This window comes from Dermacentor variabilis, chromosome 6 (assembly GCF_050947875.1).
Source record: "Dermacentor variabilis isolate Ectoservices chromosome 6, ASM5094787v1, whole genome shotgun sequence".
NCBI lineage: Eukaryota > Metazoa > Arthropoda > Arachnida > Ixodida > Ixodidae > Dermacentor > Dermacentor variabilis.
Window position 1 is genome coordinate 117,896,229 of NC_134573.1, and position 23,010 is coordinate 117,919,238.

At 45.7% G+C, this 23,010-nt stretch overlaps 1 protein-coding gene across 4 annotated transcripts in view; it reads left to right on the forward strand.

The window, feature by feature from the left end:
* The window catches only part of LOC142585104 (uncharacterized), a 32,429-nt gene that overhangs the window by 7,786 nt on the left and 1,633 nt on the right, over positions 1–23,010 (forward strand). Inside the window, exons 2-6 of one of the 4 annotated variants that reach the window (XM_075695622.1) lie at positions 2,702–2,863; positions 7,351–7,468; positions 9,500–9,627; positions 11,792–11,899; positions 14,741–14,848. In XM_075695622.1, coding sequence (XP_075551737.1) covers positions 7,395–7,468; positions 9,500–9,627; positions 11,792–11,899; positions 14,741–14,848 — 418 coding nt within the window. In that variant the 5' untranslated portion in view covers positions 2,702–2,863; positions 7,351–7,394. The remainder of the gene's footprint in view (positions 1–2,701; positions 2,864–7,350; positions 7,469–9,499; positions 9,628–11,791; positions 11,900–14,740; positions 14,849–23,010) is intronic. The other 3 variants (XM_075695620.1, XM_075695621.1, XM_075695623.1) reach the window with 3 other exon arrangements.

Below are 23,010 nucleotides of genomic sequence, written 5' to 3' on the forward strand. Positions count from 1 at the left end.
CGCACCTTCTTGTGACCGTTGCGGAAAAAATGAGCAAGAACCTAAAGCTCGAGCGTGCCCATGGCGAGCCAGGTGGCGAGAAGCCAAAAATGAAAGAAAAGCGACGGACAGTGGCCCTGCCATACGTGCACAACTTATCTCACCGCTTGAAAAAGATTGGGCGCCAAGCTGGAAGGAAGGAAAAAGTAGAGAAGGAAAGGCAGGGAGGTTAACCAGTGTAGCGTAACCGGCTTGCTACCCTACACATGGGAGAGGGATGGGTGCGATGAAAGATGGGGAAGGGGGAGAGAGAGAGAGAGCACATAGCACAGCACACAAACATCGTCCGGTAGAGTCTATCAATCTGGCATTGTACGTGATAACACTGTCAGAGCCGCTTGTCCAATCCCGTCTCAGCTGGAGTTAATGTAGTGCTTACTGCCCCGAAAAAACTAAAACGCCTCTGCCGACGCGTCAATGCTGAAGAGCCGATAAACCAGGAAGGGTGCACGATTAATCACCAGAATCGTTTTGTGGAGTGCACAGAAGCCGTGGTGTATTCAATACCTCTGAAATCTGGAAAAAGGTATATAGGGCAAACTTCGAGATGCACAGATGAAAGACTAAAGGAACACAAACTTAGCGTCGAGCAGGCTAACAGGAATCTAGGCATCCATATCAGGGATTGCCCCTCAAAAGATTGCGCCGCAGAATTCAGACGCTGTAAAGTGCTGAAGAAACACAATGACCAGCTGGTCCGGGAGATAATTGAGGCAGCTGAGATTACCAGACTTCATGACCAATGCGTTAGCACGCCGTCCTTGTTACTGACAAAAAAAGAACTTGAGCTTTTGCACGTGCAACTACTATCTCGAGTGCAAAAAAGAAAAAACTGTATGTTTCACATGATGTGCGATCACGTGACTGCGACACGTGTGGGCAATGGTTATAAGGAGCCGTGTTTCTTTCGGAATAAACGTTGTTTAAAGTCAGCGCTTGTGGTGTCTTCTTGTCTCATCTCTTGTCTACATTTCGCGCTGTTACTAGCAGGATGGAAAACCAACAGGCCCCAAGCTGCTATTCTAGCTAAATGACCAGGTTTTACATGCCATAACTGGGATCTGATTATGAGGTATTCCGCAGAAGTAGGCTCCTTATTCATTTTAAACATCTTGGGTTCTTTACCAGGCACCCTGTTAAGGCTTGGTACACGTGCGCTTTTCACACTCAGCCCCCGTCGGAATGTGACCGGGATAAAACCCGCACCTCGAGAACAGTATATAGGGTAACGCCATAACCGCTGAGCTACCGCTGCATGTACTTCGATTCTTATATATATATATATATATATATATATATATATATATATATATATATATATATATATATTGCCGGTCTTCGACATTGTACAGGGTACACAAATGGGTACCCTGTACTTCAGGAAAACAAATACGAGACATTTTGAAAAATACCAAAGCCGTCGGTCCCATCTGCGGGTGTAATTGGCTTATTACGGCGGAAAAGCTGCGATATCACGTGAAAGACATAGCCGGACATGCAAGAGCGTCCCTCGAAACTATGTTTGTCTGGCGGAAACAGGTACACGTATACTCCTTCGACGAAGGTGCCCGCACACGCGCACGTATTTGCGCACCGAAATCAGGCCTTGCAACAATGTAAACAAAATTACCAAAATACGTGCCTATTCTAACAGGCATTCGAAGAACTGATTGTCACTGCTGAGCAGCGGTTAACACCCGCACTGTGTCCCCAAGTGGCACCTGTGTGTCACCTGTATGTGTATTCACTTTACGGCCCCACCTCTAACCAACTGGGAAGTTTCGGAACGTCAGAGCCTATATTTTATGGGAAATAATAGGAAAATATAGCATATTCAGCCTGATTTCACGACGCATTAAGAGTGTCGTAACAGTGCAGCGAGTTTTTGTGCCGCATGCGGTGGTAGCTCAGTGGCCGTGGCATAGCGCTGCTAAGCACCAGATCGCGAGGTCGATCCCGGCCATGGCGGCCGTATTATGCAAAATAATACGACAAACAACAACACCAACAACAACTGGTTTGCCGTGCATTGAGTACAGCTTAAAGAACGCCCATAAGTGGTCAAACTTAATCAGAAGTCCTCCAAACAGCCTCACGTAATCTGTTGCACAGTTTTTGGACGCTAAATCGCACTTTTTTTTTTTTAATGCGATTAGAATTCTTTGGCTGCTTCACCCACTTTAGGGTTTGTTTCTATGATCTAACCGTTGTCCCGTCAACTTGGGTCGCTTGGCAGTCTGAATATTGGGTAGAGCATTGGGCTGCCGTGCTAAGGAAACCGCGCTTGAAAACAACTGTTGAACCAACTTGGGTCACTGCGAATATGACGCTTGGAATGGGCCGCACTTCAATGGGAGACGCTATGGCCATTGCCCTGGCGAAGTTAAATGTGTGTGGATGAATCATACTGCCTGTGAAAAAAATTATTTAACAAGCTCTCGAAACCTTGATATGTGGGCAACGTTTCAAACGGGACAGTCACATACTGGCAACGTTTTCGAGTTTGTGATTAGCTACACGCAACCGAGACTCTTATTTCAACTGCTCGAAAGAAACAGCTTCGCTGACAATTCGGTTGTGATCACGCAATGTCGCACTAGTCTGCTGCCGTGTTTTTTTTATTTGATTGCAGAATTTCATTTTTGGCAATTCCCTCCTAAAGTGTATTCGACATGGTTCGAGGTCATCATGACCATCATCACCCGCAGCAGCACAAGCACTTGAAGCAAAGACGAAGAGGTCGACGCGTTCTATTCTGCTGCCTCGCTTCGCCCAGACAGCTTTTCGCCACGCCCAATCGTAAGTGTTCTCTAAGCGAAGTTAGGTGAGTCAGCGAAGTTCCGTGAGTCACACAGGCATCATTTACACTTACAAGTAGCATCTGGTTCATCCCGCTTGAGTGAAATTAGTAAAATTAAGGGGGCAGTGGAGGTAGTCATCAAGACGCTATTGTGTTAGAGGCACCAACGCGGCAGTCTGTGTTTATCCTATCGCTACCAGATATTTTTGCACTCAGGTTCCGTTGGAACAGCAAACCCGTCGAATCAATCAAGGTTATGCCATTTAGGATGCCAACCAAGGGTGTGGATTTTGTAGAATTTGCTTTATTTTTGTTTAATTCTTTTGTTACTAGTCAATGGTTTGCATGTAACCGTGCTGCCGTTATGAACGGCTTTGGTGAACTAGATCTAGGAGTGATATACAGGAAATATTGCTTTATGTAATTATGTCGAAGCGAGTTTTAAAATATTTACTTTGTACGGGACATCTTCGTTTCTGTCCCTCAGTTATTTGGCCAGGAGGTACGCCAGGAGATGACAAATATTACAACCACGTACTGGTCTGAATTGATTGTTTAACTAGGACTTTCCTAATTATCTGTTTACATTATGCTCTGAGGTTCATGTTCGTACAGAGAATTCCGCGACATCAACCACGTGAGCGTATAGTTCGTATGTGTAACATTCCAAATCGACCACGTGCGATCGCGTTCGTATGAGGCGCAACACTGGGCTCGGGGTCAAAGGGGCTCCAGATTGTACGATGGCGGTGGCGTGAAAAAATTGGTTTAATAAATACCCGTAATTGTAATGGTGTTCAGTTCTCCATTTTTCAGTTTATATGTTGGCACCGGCGGGGCAGTCTTGAAGCCCTTGCGACTCTGTGCATCCGTGTTGCAGCTCGTATTGAACGCACGTGTACGCATTTCAAATTCAAGTATTAGTTGCGAGTGCCTGTACTATCGGGCACAAATTTACGAGCAGCATCCACCGAGAAAACTCTGAATGCAGCCATGGGTTATATGCCCACGCAACTTCCATCTGAGAAGACCCAACAAAGTTTTCCCACCCGAGAATCGTAATGCTTCACTTGGGTTCCTGGTCGTGCATGCTGAACGCAACAAAATTCTGCTTGCTTTTTTCTTTCCTTTTCGTCTCGCGTCGTCCCGAAACATTGTATTTGTAGCCGATTGTATATCTATTACCGTTTATCCGAGTGCAATGCGTGATGTGAGCACCTTCCTTCAATGGGAGGTAGGTCACATGGCAGGCGCAAAACCGCAACGCACCGGGATTCCTGCCTTACGTACTCGTTGTATCACCGCAGTTAGATCCAGAAGAAAAAAAAACTTAATCCTAAAGAAAGAAGGTGGTGAAACAGGTTTCACCACGCACATGCGTTTTCTTGCGTGTACCTGTAAGTTCAATATGACTAACGAAAATCACAATAAACGTTCGTCTACCCCTTTCTTCTGAAAGGGCCGGGAAGATCGTTATCCTGCACTGATTAAACGTGCTGGCGAAGTAGCGTTCTGCTGGTCACGGATTGGGGAGTTCGCTTCAAAGTGGCAGTGGCCCCGTCTCTATGAAATACGAGATATCGGGCAAGAATGGGTAACTAAGCGCAAGTGGTAAAATGCAAGGGATTCTAAGGCCACGCGTTCTTTCCTCCTCCTCCCACTTTGCCCCGAGCACTGGCTGCTGCAGGATTTCACGATGAGCCAGTAACGGATTTAGGGCGGAGGCCCAGGCTGGCACCAGATGTACGTAAGCGCAGACGCGAGCTTCAGCGCAAATGCGTCGTCGTCGTCATGGCCGTCATTAGTTTATTTCCACGTCATCGTTCCGTTGTCGTCGCCATCGCGTCGTCCTCATGTAGTCGCCATCAATCGATTGTCGTCACTCCATGCAGTCGTCATAGTCTTGTCGCCTTCATTTCATCGTCGTCATCCGTGATCGTCATTCCTTCGTTGCCTTGTCCTCGTCATCGTCCCGTCGTCGATAACCTGCCGTCATAATTCCGTCGTAGTAATTTCGTCGTCGTCAATCCGTCGTCGCAATGCCGCCGTAATTACGCGCTAAAACTGAAATTCTGGCTTGTTGGTTATTTACGATCGTGAAATATCAGCGCGTGAAAAACGAGGGAGAAACGTAGAGACACGCACAACGCTCATACGATGAAGCTGTACAATGACGTAGTCGTCTAATACAATGGTGCAGTCGTCATTGTTCCATCATCGTTACTTATTGTCATTTCATCGTAGCCAATTTGTTCTCACTCCTCGTCTTCATGCCTTCGTGATCAGACCGCTGTCCTTATAGTTCGCCGTCGTCAAGCCGTGGTCGTCATTCCGTCGTTGTAACACCACTGTGTTCATTCCGTCGTCGTCGCACTGTCGTAATAATGTACTCTTTAATCTTTTCACGCCTGCCTTGTTATCGCTCCATCGCGCTCGGTCAACCGTTATCATTTCTGCTTCGTCACGCAGACGTCCTAGTTCCTTCATTAGACTGATTTAGAATAGGACCCCCCAAGTATAGGGGGCCCCTAACTATTAACGTCTTGCCATAGCACATGCGGCGAACACAGACGGTATCTCTTTGTTTGGGTTATCGCACGCCCCTAACGCTAAATTAAAATAGCGCGGGTGCCCCAAACCTGCTTTGCGTCGGGCCAACGTGGCCACGAACATATCAAAAACGTGTCAATGCCTCCTCATTAAAAATAACAAACCCTCAGGTTTACTTTTCATCCTGTAAAATCTTACGTATTGCTTTATTTTATTTTTTTCTGACATGGTTTTATTTCTCTTCCGCGTGCAGAAAGGGCACTGCAATCGCTTGACGATAACGCCAGCCGGGAACCTCATCGTAAAGCACTTTCCTGGCGGGGCATGCAGAACGCGAATGCATAGCGGTCGCTTGTTGGTGCACCCTAAGCTCTAGACAACTGTTCTCACCCTCCCTATTGTCACTCGGCTGTCACGGGCGCGATTCGCACGTTGGAGCGCCACAAGTTAGTCGTGGGCCATATACCATATACAGAAGCAATATCACGAACGCAATGATTTCAAAACTTGCAGGTGCGCCAGCCATCCATGCGCCAGCCATCACCTGTACATGTTATGCCTGTACATTCACTGCCTAGACTCAACTTTTTTTTTTTTTTGCTTCAGCGCAACCTTTACAATGCGCTGTTACGTGCACCTCCAGTTGTATTAGTTAAGCTCACGGTGGCAGTCATTCAGACATCACTTATTTGTTTCATGTATGTTGCAGCAACAACAAAATAAAAGAATAAAAAAACAAAAGAAAGAAAATTGAGTGCCAGTCCACGCTGTGCAAGTGGTTGGCCAGCGAAGCTGTGGTATCACCTGATATCACCATGTGACGTAGCAATGGACGATTGAGCAATGCACTGCATCAAATACTGCGCGGGGCTTGCTTTGGGCTGGAACCGCTGCGTCTTGTGCATATTGACGTTGCTGTTCTCGCCGCCGTTCATCCTGCTCACGCTGTTCTTCTGGAGTCCTAAATATGCGTGGCCTTCTCATAGCGCTATCACAACACAAGGGAAATCATTCAGTTGCTAAGGGGCTCTTTTACATATGAAAGTCGAGTGACGTAACTGCCTGCTTCGTCTGCTACGGCTACCGCTTCCCGGCAACTGCAGCTTATGTAAGCGTAATCATTACGGGGAAATGTATGTGGTGAACGCTGCATGCTTCGCATTGTTCGAACGCGCCTTATTATCTATTATGTGGTTTTGACACTTGTTCTGCGCTTTTGCTTATTGAAACGAATGCTGGTGTGTGTCTTGCACGCGTAATTCTAATGGAGATAGACGCATTTAGCTGCAATTCGTGGAATGGTTTTCTGTCGATTGTTCTGTCGACGGAGACGAAGAAAACCGGGGTCCGAGTCATTTACAACTTTGCTGTAAATGTGTATGCAACTTTCTTGTCGCATTCGGTAAAACGCGCATGTACATGGACATCAGTCATCTTGACAACAATACTGCTTGTCTCACCATTCTGTTTCCATGATTTTGTGTGTGCTGAAAACTTTAATAAATGTGTGCCATGTTTCCGGGACATTTTTAAGGCCCATGGTGGTCAGAATATTCCAGAACCCTCCACTCCGTCGCCTCGAATAGCTCCTGATTTGGAACGCCAAACCCCGTCTAAGAATCGGCCGAGTGCATCAGAGGTAAAAAAATTCATCGACGATCTCTGAGTCCACGAGTTCGAATTTTCTCGGGTTGCGGCGACATATTCTGTATAGTATTCTGGCAAGGCACCACAGGATTCCTGTGACAGACACCAGTGTACATGAAAGCTGCACTGGGGATGTGAGCTCATAACAGCTATCCTTATAAAATAATTGCTAAGCCTTTGTATTATGACGTATCTCAAAAGCAGGAGCTATGCTTTGGGGCGTTAGAACCTGCGAATAATTGAACTGAAACACGAACGCTTTTGTGTCCATGTTGATGAGACTTGCTTACGTAATGAACGCTTCTTATTTTCAGCCCCTGATTCCGGATAAGAGAGAAGAGGCAGCGATTTGACAACCATGCTGCGTTTCGCGGGCACCGTGACGCTCCTCCTGTTCTACACTGCGCTGTGCCACTGTGCACCTGGTGTAATGTAAGCGCAGCACAACTACAGTTTTGTGTTTCTTTACGTTTCTTCGGCAACAGGCTCGTGAAAGTCGTTCTCAGTGGCAGCAGTTGTAAGAATTTTGTGAAATTCGTAATTTTTTTATTTATTGCAATCGGTGATGCACTGAGGCAGTCAAACTGCCCACGAAGGTAGAACTTTACTGCGACATAGTTGAAATTCGCCGAAGTTCTCAATATAGCAAAATATTATTTTGATAAGCCAATGAAATCCTGACCCATAGCGACGTTTCTTACAGAGAACCGATCTTTTGAACTCCGATGCGTTATTCAGGTACCGACACGGCCTCCGAGATCATCCCCGCGCGCGTTTCTCTCTGGTCGTGCCAATCGGTGGTGATCCGGAGGCCATGGTACAGAGCGCCGAATGGACAATGGCACCGAGAGAGGGCGCCAGGCTTCACGCGCTCCTCGTGTACCACATTTATGATGATGCGGTCTTCAGAACTATGCAATTTTTTTTAAATCCCAGGGCAAGCAATTGCACCGGGGATAAGGAGATCATATCACAAGGAAATGATCATTATCAGGGTTTGCGCTTCAATCAGCTTACTTAGTTTTGCTAAAAGCCAGCTAAACAGACTATCTTCTTCGCCCTTCAACATTTATTGAGCTGGACATACGTGCTATTATTTCATAGCAGGCTGGCTAAGCCATGTGTCGCTCTCTCTCTCTCTCTCTCTGTCTCTCTCTTTACGTCTTTCGAATGTTTTTACTTTGGACGACAGTGTAATACCGCTTCTTGATCTCTAGCCCAGTGCTGCGCCGCTGGTGTACTGTAGGAAAGTAAGCGAGAAATGTGCTCTAGAAAGCAAGTGTAATCGGCACCTTTCATGTGCACGCACTCTTTCTTTTTGATGGCCATATTCTTGAGAGAGCTTTTTTTTATAATAGCGTGTAATAGGCATCAGCGTCGTCAGAAGTTTGTGTTAATTACTATGCTATTGCGTAATAATTTGCGATACTTCCGTATACGAGGACAGGTGGTGAAAATGACACTTGGAATACCTTCACTGAGTTTTTGGCAGTTTCTGCGAATGGCTTAGCCCGCTACAAACTGGCACTGGAGGTAGACTCATATAGGCCTCTACACAGCTTAGAAGAACTTAGAAGAACCACAAATCTAGACAGCGAGGGACAAGGAGGGGCGCAAGGACAAGGACTGCGCCCGTCCTTGTCCCTCGCTGTCTTTGTGGTTCGTTTGTTCGCGCAGTTAAACAATGTTCGCTAATCTCTACACAGCTGTTGGCATAGATGGTACAATGGTCGGAACTGAGTGTAATGGCTTCTTTTTAAATATACGGCCTCGCGGGACGTTTGATTATTCGTTTGGCTTGCAAACGCAAAGCGCAGTAATAAGATCACTCTTCTAGAAACAAATGTCTCGCTCGTTATCACCTATATCTGCCAACGAGCGTTCAATATCTGTGTGTCCTGGCGCCACAGCTGCGCTTAGCATTAACTTCAACTTTCCGGTACTTCTCGTAACTTCCGCCACTTGCCGTAGTGGCTCGGTGGTCATGGTGCTGAGTGCGAGGTCGAGGGCGCTGTTCCCGGCCACGGCGGCCGCCCTTTGATGGCGGCCAAATGCAGAAAAAACGCTCGTGAATGTTGACTTGCCATATGCACGTTGACACAGCCAAGGGGTCAAAATGAATCTGCAGGTTTCACCAACACCCATCCCCTCGGCCATATACTACGGCGCCTCTGGCCAACCCCAGTGTTAATTCGGGACGTTAAACCGCATGAGTTGTGAGATTTTTTTTGTCGTTCATATGTTCTCAGCATTGCCATTTGTTGGGCGTGTTGGTAAACTGAAAGCATATTTAGCGCCAGCAAACAAGGACGGAAGGGAGACGACACCACAATGCGCTAGTGGTGCATTGTGGTGTCGTCTCCCTTCCGTCCTTGTTTGCTGGCGCTAAATATGCTTTCACATGTTCTCACTGCTCTCGCGCTTTCAATATCTGTTCTTTTTTTTTTCTATTCATGCTTCTAGGCGCTCCGAGGCTTGCGACGCGCATTCGTGCAACGCAAGCTGTACGAAACACTTAGAAGGTTGGCCCGTCCCGGACGCTTACGGGAAGTGCGATGAGAAGGGCGTATGCCGCTGCTACCAACGGTCAAGTGCGTATACACCAGAAGGGATAGGCTGCGGCCGTCTCTGACGTCGCGCGTACTATTCCATCTAATGAATTTGCTAATGCCCACGTTCGAAAGTGGATCTATTAGGATTCAAACATTGATGTGAAGGAAACTAATACCTGTAGATTTCTTTTTTTTTAAATGCATAGGTAATGTTCAAAGCATGACATTCAGAACGTTATCCGGTGAAAATGTGTGCGCTCATAATAGTGTTGGTTTGTCTCGCATGGCTAACACCTCCCCCCCCCCCCCTTGTTTTTTTTTTTGTTAAGGGGTACAGTTGAATGATTTATAGCGATAAATAAATATTCCTTCTGTCCCGCCGCGGTGGCTTAGCGGTTATGGGGCTGCACTGCTAAGTACGAGGTCGCGGGATCAAATTTCGTCATTTCGATGTGGCGAAATGCGAAAAACGCCCGCGTCCCTCACATGGGGGGCACGTGAAAAGTCGAAAGTAGTCAAAATCCATCGGGGCTCCCCCAATTTGGCATGCCTCATAATCATATCGTGGTTTTGGCACGTAAAACCCCAGTATTAAATTCAAGATTCTCATTTTTTTTGCGAATTCCATACCGAAAGTAAACATAATAACAGCTCCGACAGAAGGTATCAAATATACCTTCCGCGGTTGCTTAGCGGCTATGGCGCTACGCTGCTTTCAAGGTCGCGGGTTCGATCTCGGCCGCATTCCGGTGGAAGAAGTATAGAAAAGCTCTCGTGTACCGTGCATTGGATGTATTTTAAACAATCTCCGGTGGTATAAATTATGCCGGAGTCCAACCCCTGTGGCGTGCCTCATAATCGGGTCGTGTTCTTGGCAGGTAATACCATGGAAGTTAGGTTTTCTACATGAAAAACTGCCTGAAGCAAACTTTACTAGCTATCGCTGTCCACCCTCTCGATCTTGTTGGATATATTTCGGCGCACACCAAGCATTCAGAATTACTATGCAGTTTCCTACTGAGGCTTCTCGAATGTACACCGAAAAAATGTACACAAGAAGATGTACACAAAAGGTCAAGGTGTTAGCCATTTGACAAGCTTCTACACTTAGAGGCGCCAACATGTTCACTGTGTTAGTGGTCGCATTGCGGACCCGTAGTGCAACAAAAGCATGGCAATTGAATTTGACTTCGTTACTGCATTGATAATGGGAGCGATGTTGACCTCACCTGTTAGATGCGTTGAAAAAAGGATCTGAAGACTTGGGCGAGTATAACGTAAGGATTCAATTCTCTAGGATTTTTTCCCCCGTTTTATCATCCATTGCTCTTGGCCAGCCGTTTCTACTGATAAACTATAGCTCTGAGCACCTGTCGAAGCAATGATGAATAATTTGTCGTGCGAGTGTTCGTAGGTCAGAAGGTAAGCGCTAAGCAACCAGGATTTCGTTTAAAGCACAGAGGAGGTTACCTAAGAGAAAATGTTACCTGGGCAGCTCCTATCTGTGAGGCTTGTTGCATTTAACGGAAACGTTATACCTAATAGCAAAAAAGAAAAGCCTAAATCATGAGGTACACAACTCCAACTCAGGGATAAGAAAATATTTCGTAATTCTGCACGTATGGACAGCCGTATGTATGCATGGGACAATGTCTTGGCAAGTTATCTCCACTTTTGTCATCTCGGGCTTGTGTCTCAAGCGTTTTTTTTGGGCGGATCCCGGAGGCAGTGCAATCGAAAAATGTGCGCCGACCTCGCAGACAGTGCCGCCTAAATGTGTGCGCGGATCTTGAAGACGGTCGAAAGCTTTAAGCAGCCCGACGCTCCTCCTCCTCTCCTAAGGCGAGGGGCGACGTGATAGAATGCCGTGCGCATTGACGCCGCCCCATTTTCACCTCCAACTCAATCACAAAGACGCTATCTTTGATCGAAGTCAGGTAATGGTTAAATTGCCTCCCAACATTAAAAAAAAAACACACACACACACACACACACTCCTTGAATTATTGGCAGCTTTCGCAATAACTATGAAGCACTCAAGCAAACTCAGACTTGGCCCCGTGCTTGACAGTTGCATTTACGTATGCATTTATTGCGTGCAAGGAAGGCAAAGCGACAAATTATTCATTACGTTGTTTAAAAAAAGAAAAAAGAAAAATTACACCACGCTGGGTTAATGGCGCTCATTTTTTTTTCCACATAGTGTGCGACGAGGCGAAATGCGCGAGTACGTGTCATGAGAAGCACGGAAACGAGGTCAATCTCCGTGCTGAATGCATCGATGGCGTCTGCACCTGCAAATGGAACAAAAGTAAGAGTCACGCATTACTCAATTGCTCTGAGCTCTTGGGCACGTGGAACACAGGCGACTTCAAAAGTGTCCGTGTTCAATTTTCCGAGTTCTGCGGTACACAGAGTCGGTTTTGTTTTCTGGCCAATAGCTGAAAGGCACGGATAATGGTGCGCCATAAATAACTGTTCTAAAAAAGCGTCTTTAAAGCATCGCAAATGTCGAGAATGTGAGGTATCGCAAATCATTGAGTGTAGAAGTCACATCTCTCTACTAAGGGATCGCGTAAACTCGTTTTGATTTCATGGGCGGGTGCTACTTACCTACACGACATAAGACGCGCGCCAGAAAGCCTAAGTATTTATGCTTGCTTCTATGGCAAATTGGAAGGGCCACAATCGTGTGGAATTTAGGCATAGCCTTAATCGAGGCGGCGGCGCAGCATCTATCAGCTGCCACCGCGAGCAGGTTGACGAGCCAGCTTCCCTAAATTTTAAGGTAAACAAACCTAATGTTTAACCTAGACACGAGTGAAACATCTTTTATAAAGAAATACTGTCGTTTAGCTTAAATTTGGCACACATCAAATCATAGTTGCCGACACTGACGCTAAAGCTTCTGCTACTATTTTTCTTTTCTTGAGCGGGTTTACAAACAGGACAATTGCTAGCGGGCACACTACAGAGTTGTTCGAATTGGTGCGCCAACGAAATTTTTTGCCTAACAACTTCCGAAAGCAACACGTTTGGCTGATAGATGCACGCCTTGGCAATTTATTCTACTTATATAGTATTTTTCAAGGCCCACCTAAGTCGTACACAAGTGCTTCTGCGTGGCGCCCTCGCCAGAATGCAGCTGCAGCGGCGAGTAAACGAGCACCCCCGACCTCAGTACCGCAACCATTCACCCGTCGCGGTGGCTTGACAGCTATGGCGCTGCGCTTCTATAACCACGAGGTCGCGGGTCCGACTCCTGTCCACGGCGGCCGCACTTCGATAGGGGTGAATGAAAAAGAAAATAAACACGTATCGCGTGCATTGGTTACACGTTAAAGAACTCCGGGTGGTCAAAATTAATGCGGAGTGCCCCACTACGACGTGCCTCGTAATCATATTATATATGGTTTTGCCACGCACTGTAAACCAACGTATACCCTTCAATTGGTGTGTAAACCGCACCTTTACACGTGCAATGGAGTGAGTTACAAACGGAAAGCACTCTTAACGGCGTAAATTGGTTCGCATGTGCTTAAAACGCCAGAATTAAATTAATATCTTCTGCGACGGGACGTACCGACCTACTTTTAGCTCATTTATTTATTTATTCATTTATCGAATTAGTTATTTACTTAGTTATGATACCCAGATTGGGTATCATTGGGTAATAGCGTTCGAAATTCAGAGAATGCATATGCATTAGAAAACACGGATCGAACAGTTCATTCAGACTTGCGAACAGAACAACCACCATCATGAAGTTTAGTTAATAATAATTATAGGTAAGAAATGGTCGCAAAAAGGTTAGATATGTATAAACAATGGATACAAAGAAGGAAAACAAAGAAGCACTCTTTACGGTGGCCAGTTTCACCGAAAAGAACTATCTAAAGAGAGGGAAGAAAATGCCGAAGGAGAATCTCCGGAAATTTCCTAAAGGAGCTTACTCCGTTCGCAAATTGTGCGGGAGGAAGAGCGAGTTGATCCTGAAAGTAGTTCCTTTACGGGTTTTCTTTTTGTTTTTGAATACCTGTATCACCGTGAAACTTTTTTATAGTACCGAGACAACATCACTAAGTTTTACTGAATTTTTGTTTGTTTTAGCGAAAATTCAATGAAGATGCGGCGTTTAAAGGACCTTATGCCTTTAGTTGCTTTACTATGTGCTGGGTAGTTTTTTTAGAAGACATCATTGTTTCAGAGAATGGATGTTGCGCTGCTGATGAGGACTTTTCTTGCTTTGCAAATTGATGAGGAAGTTTTGTCAGCAGCAGTGCTCTTTTTTTTTCCGCTGGCACATTTAGCAAACCGCTACGGTTTCCTGACCCTCCACTTTATAAATATGCGGAGAGCATCTTGATTATTTCATGTGTTACGGCTCTTTAGAAATTAAAAGGTCGCTCCTTTAGTGCACAGAATACTGAACTCAAGTTTCCCCTTTCCCACATCCCATTCAACTTGCCGTGCGCAAACACTATATAGGCAAGCAAGCATTGTTGACTCCACTCTTCTCAGTTGCAGCCATGTGTTCCATGCACAATTTTAACATAGGTCTTTCACGTCATAACTGGGAACGTTGTGCTTGCGGAAATGAAAGTAACTAGAAAATTTAACTTACATTGTGAATGCGTCCACCTGTCAAATCGAATTTCTTAACTCTTCCTCGATTAAATAATCCTTGTTCATTTAAACAATGTTCTAGCTTCTTATTCGTTTATCAAACATGTGCGGGGTTGACCAATATGCATTTCCAGTGTTGGACCCCACACTAACCTCACATGATATTGGTCCAACGATCTTTGACGTATTTCTTCACTTGTTTAACTTGGCAGTGTGCAACGCATCAAATACAGGTGTGTGCTATGCCGTTTTTATTTGTACACGGGAAAGTTAACGCATAGCTTATTATATAACATATGATATGTATATAGCATAACTGTATTAATTACGTTATAGCTAAATTGTTTTTCTTTTTTCATGCATGCAGGCTCTTCATGGCCAGAAACTAAACGCGAAGAAGTTCTAGTTTTCTTTGATGTGGAGCTGTCTTTGGACATTACAGGGTTAAGCAAGTTAATGTTTTGTTTTACTGTGATTGATTCATTCTGTTTTCTTTGCTTTGTTTTGTTTTCTTCCTTCTCTACAGAATGCGAGCTGCCTGAATGTGAAGCCTCTTGCAAAGAAGTTTACGCCGGAAAGCCCAACATTGAATGGCACTGCGAGGATGACATGTGCTTCTGCAAGTGGCACGGAGGTAACTTCGCATTATATATCTCTCTCCTTAAATAAGAACTCGGTAAATATGGTGAGCTTTGTAATTCTAGCCTTTCTCAAAAGATGCTAAACAGCGCGTTAACAATAAGGCGTTAGTCAAATAGCGTGATACAAACTCGCTGCGCGTACTGCTTTTACGCCGCTCTTTTCCACCACTTGTATGTATTTAGCCTAAAACGTCGTTTAACACATTCTAGTTGGAATATTGTTTTTTAAATTAATTTGTTTATATTGCGTCCAACTGAACGAGGAATAGAGAAAAATAAAATTCCCCAAGTACTTTTTGCATGATAGGCGAGAGAAGACTGTCACCAGATTGTGTATACCCAACCACCGTAGCTGCCTATAGAGGCTATGTTGCTGGGCTGCTAAGCACGAGGCCGCGGGATCGAATCCCGACCATGACGACCGCATTTCGATGTGGGCCAAATGCGAAAACACCCGTGTACTTAGGTTGGGATGCCCGTTACAGAAACCCTCGTGGTCCAAATTATTCCGGAGCCCCCCACTACGGCGTGCCTCATAATCAAATGGTGCTTTTGGCACGTTAAACCCCATAATTTAATGTTTAGTTGTTGGTAGCTAGCGATGCTTCAAACTTCCAAATCCGCCTCCTTCATGGCGCGACGGCGCATGCGCCCTGCCCTAGCGGATTAGTCGCGAAACGTTTTGGAAGGGTCGCGCGCGTGGCCGCGCGCCGGAAAGTCCCCTAAAAAAAAAAAAAAAAGGAAAAAGCGCTCGGACGCGCGCTGCTGCAAACACCCGTGCCGTGTACCACGTTGAAACTCTACTGGTAGCTCGACGTCGGTGCGGAGCCAAAACCGTGCGTAGCGTAAGTCCACAACTCCACTTTAAAAGAGAAAGCGCTAGTGAGCCAGGCAGTTGCCGCCTTCCATGAATGGCTTGCTAATTCAACGTGAAACCCGTGCGTTACACTTGGGCGACACTTAAGTACATCACGTTGCTGACGAAGTCTTTTTGCAGCGCCGGTCCTCACTTGCTGGTGGTGGCAGGCGCGTTCCTTACTGCACGTACTCGTAAGGCGCGGCAACACTCGGTCGATACGAGACCGACAAGACGCTCACTCCAATGATTGACCGACAGTTGTGCGTCACTGAAACCTTCTTATCATACCAGCTCGACAACGACGCAACCGAGGAGCGACAGGCTTTGTACTGTCGTACTTTGTACTTTGTACTGCGACAGGCTTTGTTGTCGAAAGCACCGGCAAAATCAGCGTGCCAACCATCGTTCGACCAAACCCCGCGCGATCGGCCCTCGAACCGACAACACAATAGCGACAGCGTCTTCGCTTGTATATATAATTAGTCGCGCTCAAAATGAGTCATACACGCCTACCAACTTGAAATGCATAAGCTTTAACCCTCTCAAGCCGTGCCCATGAAGTTTGAGTCAATGTCCATCCTGTTCAGCGAAGGTTAACCTGGCGCCGTCGAGTTCGTGCACTTGCTAACGGCGGACCTGAACTGAAATGTGAGCAGTTAGGTCGAACGAAACTGCTTTTATAGTTCAATTCTGGCCTTAGCGATTTGAAATCAGCTACACTTCACTTCGCACGGCGCGTACACAATAAGCGGTAAGCGGCGACACAGCGCTGTGCCAACATCTGTACGTCACCGTACCTATAGGCTGTCGGCCGCATTCGCTACGTATATGGGTGGGCCTGGTACGTGTTGCTTTGCGGACACATTTCTCAATTTCAGAGATGCACTGTTTGCATGTGCGTCAAGCGGCAAACAGTAAACGATGTGTTCGGTATACAACAGCATGAACAACCACCTCGCTCATTTATACCAACACCGTGCGAGCGATGGCATCGGCGCGTTTTCGTGAGAGAACAACATGGCCTACAAATGAGCACTTATGCGTGCACAGTTTTCTCTAATAATGCTCTATGGCACGCGAAAACTGTAAGTATGATGGAGTTAGAGTTAATTAGCAGCCCGTAATATACGTATCTGGATCACAGTTGCCGTTGTTTAACTGGTTCGGCCGCTCATATTGACTCATCGCAAGGTGTAACAACATGGCACATATGCGCAGATATGCATGTTTTGCTACATTTTGACACTATTTCATATCAGCGATGGATCTTTTCCGCAATATTTGACGATAAAAACGACCTGCAGCTGTAGATGTCGATGTAAACGTGTGCACCGCTTTAATAACTTTGACGCTGAAGGCTGCGCTCGAAGACTTTTTGAATATGCGAAACGTCTAAATAATGTGTAAAAAGAACACAAAAAGTGATGTCCAAGTGCAGCAATCAGTCACAAATTCCAAGGTAGCCGTGCCGCCAAACGGAACTCAGCGTGCCTTTATCGGCCGCACTGTTTGCAGAACAGCGCACTCAGGCCTGCTCAACTAGTAGTCATTGAGTGCTACATGGCTTCAGGAACGACATGCTGTCCTGAAGAAGCCGTTGATAATGATTCGCGATCCTCGAAACGCACAACCGACGCGCACTCAACGTGGGCGCAGGAACACACATCAACCGGCGAAAGCCCCGGGACCCTTCCAAAACGTTTTCAGCGGCGTGCGGCAGAGGGCAGCACAGGAAAATGAAAGAGGCGGATTCAACCTCGATTGTGCGAGGCATGGCCGAGCATAATTCAGAGAATGTTTTCATCTCGGAGCCTAAACATCTAGAAACCTTTAGGTGGCAGGCTCCAAAAACGAAGCTCAGTTGCCTAATCCTAGCGCACGGCAACGTGTAGCATTTCTTATAAATTTCACAGGGAACCTACGGTAGGCGGCTCTGATTGAAAGTGCTGATCTCGCCTCCCCACTTTCTGTAGCACTGGTTCACATTAGAAAAAAAAAAGTCTGCAGCTATAAAGTTTATACTTATTAGGCTTGCTGGTACTTTTGATTTCTCAGTGCAAACCCCTATTTAGTTACTTTCCATGTCTATTATTGCCTGGGAAGCACTGCGGTTACTACAGAAGCCATTGCACCAGAGAGAGTTAAATCATTACGCATAGCCTGGAGCTGGCCCTGGAATTATTTTGCCCAGTTTGGCCCTCTGATGTCTATCTTCCGACTGGAGAGATGCAAGTACGCAAATACTCCTAATGTGACGCCTGCGTCGTAACAGTACCTCGCATAAGGGGTCACGCAACCGTTCAGAACATGAATCGATATGATGCAAAGATCGTGTCACGTATTGACCGAAACCATCGCCATTTTCCTCATTAAACGAGGGCATATAATTGTATTTTTTTCTAAACAGGTCGCGAAATTTTTTTTTTCCGCTGCAAAAGCACAACAAACAGGATGGCCTATCACATGACCTATCAGTGCATGTCACTCCTGGGCCTTTGTTATTTCTTTAAATATTGAAGTGTAATAAATTTTTGTTCTATTATAAGTTTTTCTCTAACTTAGAACTCACCTCAATCTTCAATTATTATACAAGTGAAAAGTGGGAGCCATGGCCCCCAGTATAGCGCGACGCACGCTGTAGCCCGATCTCGGAGGCAAAGCGACGCTGTGAAAAGTTCCGCCATTGGCCAAAGGAAGGCGCCACATTGCCTAGCTATGTGGTGTCCTCTCTTGAAAAGTTAGGTAGGCAGACCCGTAGAGGATATCTTTGTAGTAGCGCAGAGCATGGAGATTTCAATAGCTCAGAACAGACCTTTATGGATAGCATTCCTACATATTAAGGAAGCTTACGACAACGTAGACGGGAATTGTTATGGGATATTCTCAAGCATAAGGGCGTACACGACGATTTCGTTCAGCTGTTGAGGGAGATATATGGAGACAACCTAGTACGAATCGCATGGGAAGGCTGGAAAGGCAATACAGTTGTGGAAGTTCACTGAGTACTGAAGCAAGGATTTCTTCAACCTCCATTGTTCATGATTGTATTGCGCTTAGTGTTACACTGACGAACATAAAGAACAACACGCGGATGTACGTGGCGCCAGTGTGTAACACTAAGTGCAATATACAATCGTGAACATCAACCAACTAGCCCCGTTCATTGCTTTACTAAACTCCATTGCTCACACTTTATGTTAAAGGCTTACGAAGACAACTGGAAAGCAGTGAGATAGGTTTGGATCTATCTTACATCCGTAATGGGCAAAAGGTGCAACATAAGGTCCGTGGGCTAATGTAGGTGGAGGACGTTGGGCTACTAGTGGACGAGATTTACAGACTTGTGAATTTAAGTGGCAATGCATCGACGAATCTAGGCCTTATGTTTAGCACAAAGAAATAGAAATTTTTAAGGAAGAGACGAGTGACGACGAGGTATCAATTCAACAGGAACTCATACCTATAGCCAAGCAGTAAGCATCAGTAAACAGTATGCATCAATATTCAAACATAGAGCACTTCGTGGCTATGATAAATACTAGCTGCTGCGAGGTGTTTAGAGAAGTGTAATGGTGTGCCAGCACTAACGTTTGCAAACGCAATTCTGTAATTAAAAAAAAAATGTTGCCGGGGGTTGAATATTAAGCAGAGGTACGGGGGGTGACTGGTTTTGGAGGACCACGGTAAAATTAAAATCAGACAGTGCAAGGTGATATGGGTTGTAAGTGAGAAAAGCACATAACAAAATTGTTTTTGAATACTAAGGAATATGGATGGAAAGAAGTGGCTGGCTAAAGTGCACAAATATCTGTACCTCAAAAGCGTGGACGTGGAATAGAGGAAGAGGTGAAGAAAGTTGGCAACCAAGGACTAGGATAATTGAAATTGTAAATAGACAATTAGGAGTCATAAAAAGAAAGTGGAAGAAAGGGAGACAGCAAATTGGATACAAAGTATGGGAAAAGAAAGACAACGGATATTTGCAAAAACAGCAAGAAAGAGATTAGGAGGAAAAACCTGTATGATAACGCAAAGGGCAGTTCCTTGCTATTTGAGGCCTAAGCTGGCTGCTTGAGGTCAATAACATACCGGAGCAAACATGCGCCACAGGTTCAGGCACGTGTGTGTTAAAAAAAAAGCCTGAAAACCACTCCGCACACCGTGATGGCATACCAAGATATTTACCCAGCGAGACACGTAGGGAGTGTCCACCAAGGAGCGTTGGGATTCAAAGAGAGAAGAGAAGGATCAACTGGTCAGCAGTCAAGATAAGTAAGAGACGATTAGAGTATTGGTGGAAAAAAAAGCAGGCATGAAATTGATAAAACCGGAGTCACTACAAGCGTAGATAATGGCACAATATAGTGATAGAGGTTTTTAATTACGAAAGCCGAGAGCGAGATGAGATAGGTGAAAGGTTGAATGGCGATAAAGGTAGTAAAACCTGAATAAATAAAGGAGCCCAGAGGACTGTTTGTCTCCGTCCTGTTTTAAAGGCGATGCCAATGATCATCATCATCATCATCACCACCGCCACCACTTGGATTTGCAGCAGCCATAGATAGAACAATTTATTTTAGCAGCTTTTTATTTCCAGAAGTGCATATTAAAGAAGTTTAAAATGCGGATGGTTAACCAACGTTGCCTCACTCTTCCGTCAGACGCCTATTGTGCAGCTTTGCCAGCTTGCGAGGCGGGTTATCGGTATTGCGCTCGCTTTTCAGGGTTTCTAGCGTCGGCACTCTTGTGTTTTAAAGATTGCTCTGATAAAAAAAATTCTGCTTACAAAATTGTTACGTGCTTTTGGAAGCAACCACTGCCAATTATAAACGCTTCCGATGGTGAACTTTTCATTGCGCCATAGAAGAGTGGTTCCTTAAAGATAGGTTGTATAGGTTGTCGTCTATAAGAACTGACGCGTAAAGGTACCTTTCTTTTTGTTAGTGCTAAGGGGCGCATGGGATAAAACCGGTGTGGTTCGAATCGGCGCCGCAACCCTTTTCTGTGCCTTTATAATAATACCTTGCAGAGGAGTTACGAAGTCCGTTGATGTTAATAGAAAGTCCCAGAAACACATCTTGAACATTGTAGAAAGACGTCACCGATCTATTAACAAGGCTCGTGCGAATATGCGACCTAAACATTATTGGTCTGCACGCAGTAGGGAACTTATAAGCTCGTGTCAAAAGCAGTGAACAGTTGCTTGCTCTCGCATCCGCAACGTCGTCATTGAAAGCAGTTGGCCCACCAACGCTTTTCGCTGATTTCGTGATCGCCAGAACAATCTTAGTAATACATAATTGCTAATTATGAGTTAAGTAAGCGAAAAATAAATATGTTGGCGATCGTAAAAGGTCAGAAAAATTATTTCAACTTCGCACTATGCGTAGCTGCCTCTGCTGTGCGTGGCCTCCGAGATTGGAGAGGCGTGCTGGTTAGCGTAGCCTACCGCGGCCGCCACGGGGTGCCGCGACGAGCCCTTTCGCCACCGCGACACTCAACTTTCGGCCGAGGCTTGGCCCTCTTGGTTTCGCTGTGTAGCTCCTAGCACGCTAACAGAAACGAAGAGATAGATAGATAGATAGAGAGAGAGAGAGAGCCGTGTATCGGTGCGATAACTCAGCGTGCAGTTGAAGGATCCGAAAACATGTTGCGGCATGAGATTCGTCATACGGCGTCCTTTAATAGTGGGGCCAGTCTATGATTAGTTAGAAAAGTGTTTCAGGGTCCCTTTGATTATCTTTCGAAATTTACCTGCCATGGTGGCTTTGCTAACTGGTATGTTCTTTAATTTGGACACGTTATTTCTTCGGTCGGGGCGTCGCTTTGAGGATGGTAGAAGTCTGTGAAACGCGCATATCCTCGCCCGAGGCTGCCGCCTTGAACAGCTTCTTTATGCCGTGTTCATCCTGGCTATAGGTGACAGTTGCCGCTTCTGGCAAAAATTCCGGTCTGGACGAAGTCGAGTTAGTCTTTCGGCCTCATCCTCTCTCTCTCTCTCTCTCTTTCTCTCTCTCTCCGCGTACAAAGTGGCTGGAACAAGGAAGTTTCGGACACCAGAAGAACGTTGAATTTTTTTCATCAGCGCCGCTATATCGCAAGAATAGCATTTCGCGCGATCAGTCCACCACAAGAGGCCACCGCATGCTCCTTGCAAAAGAAAAGACGGCCCAGTGAGTAAACCGCCAAGGTAGAACGTGATTCCGGCGCACTTCAGGCGTATTTCCGGTATACTCCGTCCGTATTTTCGTTGTGACCACGCCGTGCGTCTGCGCGCGTATTTTCTTCAGGCATAAACAGCACTCTTCTAGTGACCGAAATTGGGACCGTAGACTATCCGGACCGTATCTTACTATGCGAACTGTATTTGCTGCAACGTTAGTGCCAATTCATCCCGTGGAGCAATACACACGACGCGCCGACGTCGAGTGATGCAACGTTAGATGCAGGATGAAACATAGTTTCTCACAAAAATTAGTAACGAAAACTAGCGCTGCGATCGCATAGCTACCGCAGGAAGGATGCTTAGTATGCGATTTCTCTGATCTTCGTGCTTGGGGCTTCGGACTTTCTTTATTATACGTTGTATCTGCCTTCAATTGGCCCAAAATTTAAAGCAGTCCTATTTTACTCTGCATACAAGCATAAGAACGGTGAATGGTTGCGTTCGTAAAAGAATATTTTGTTGAAAATAATCAATTCCAAAAGTCAAAAAGCCGTTCGAAGCCAGAAGGGCAAAGTTTAGGCAAATCCATGCACTAATCATTATGGCCATGCTGGCTGAACCGCCTTGCAGGTCCCGAATCCCTCACTGTAAACGAAATGCCCCTAAGGGTGCAAATCAATTATGACTCACACCCTGGCACCCTTGAGGGTGTCAGGGTGTGAGGCTCACACAGAAAGCACTTTTTTGAGGTGTAAATCGGTTTACATTGCCGTAGGATACTTTATCTGTTGAACGTGCATCATACGTCATGGCTACTTAAGCTACTGAAGGCTGCACTTCAATGCTGCCCCGAATGTGTCATACATAATGTTAGCGGGCAGAAATAAAATCGCGCGGTTCACGTTCGGACAGTAAATAGTAGGCGAGACATAATTGCCGCTTAAGGAAGGCGCAGAAACCACAGACACGAAAGAAGTACTCTGACAACGACACGGGTGGCGTCATTGCATTTTTTCTTTAATTTTCTTGTGTCTCTGGTTCGTGTATATTTCCTTTAGTGGCATTTATGTCTCAGAGCAAGTACCGCCTAAGCGAACAAGTTTTAAAGTAAATAGTATGTAGCGTTTATT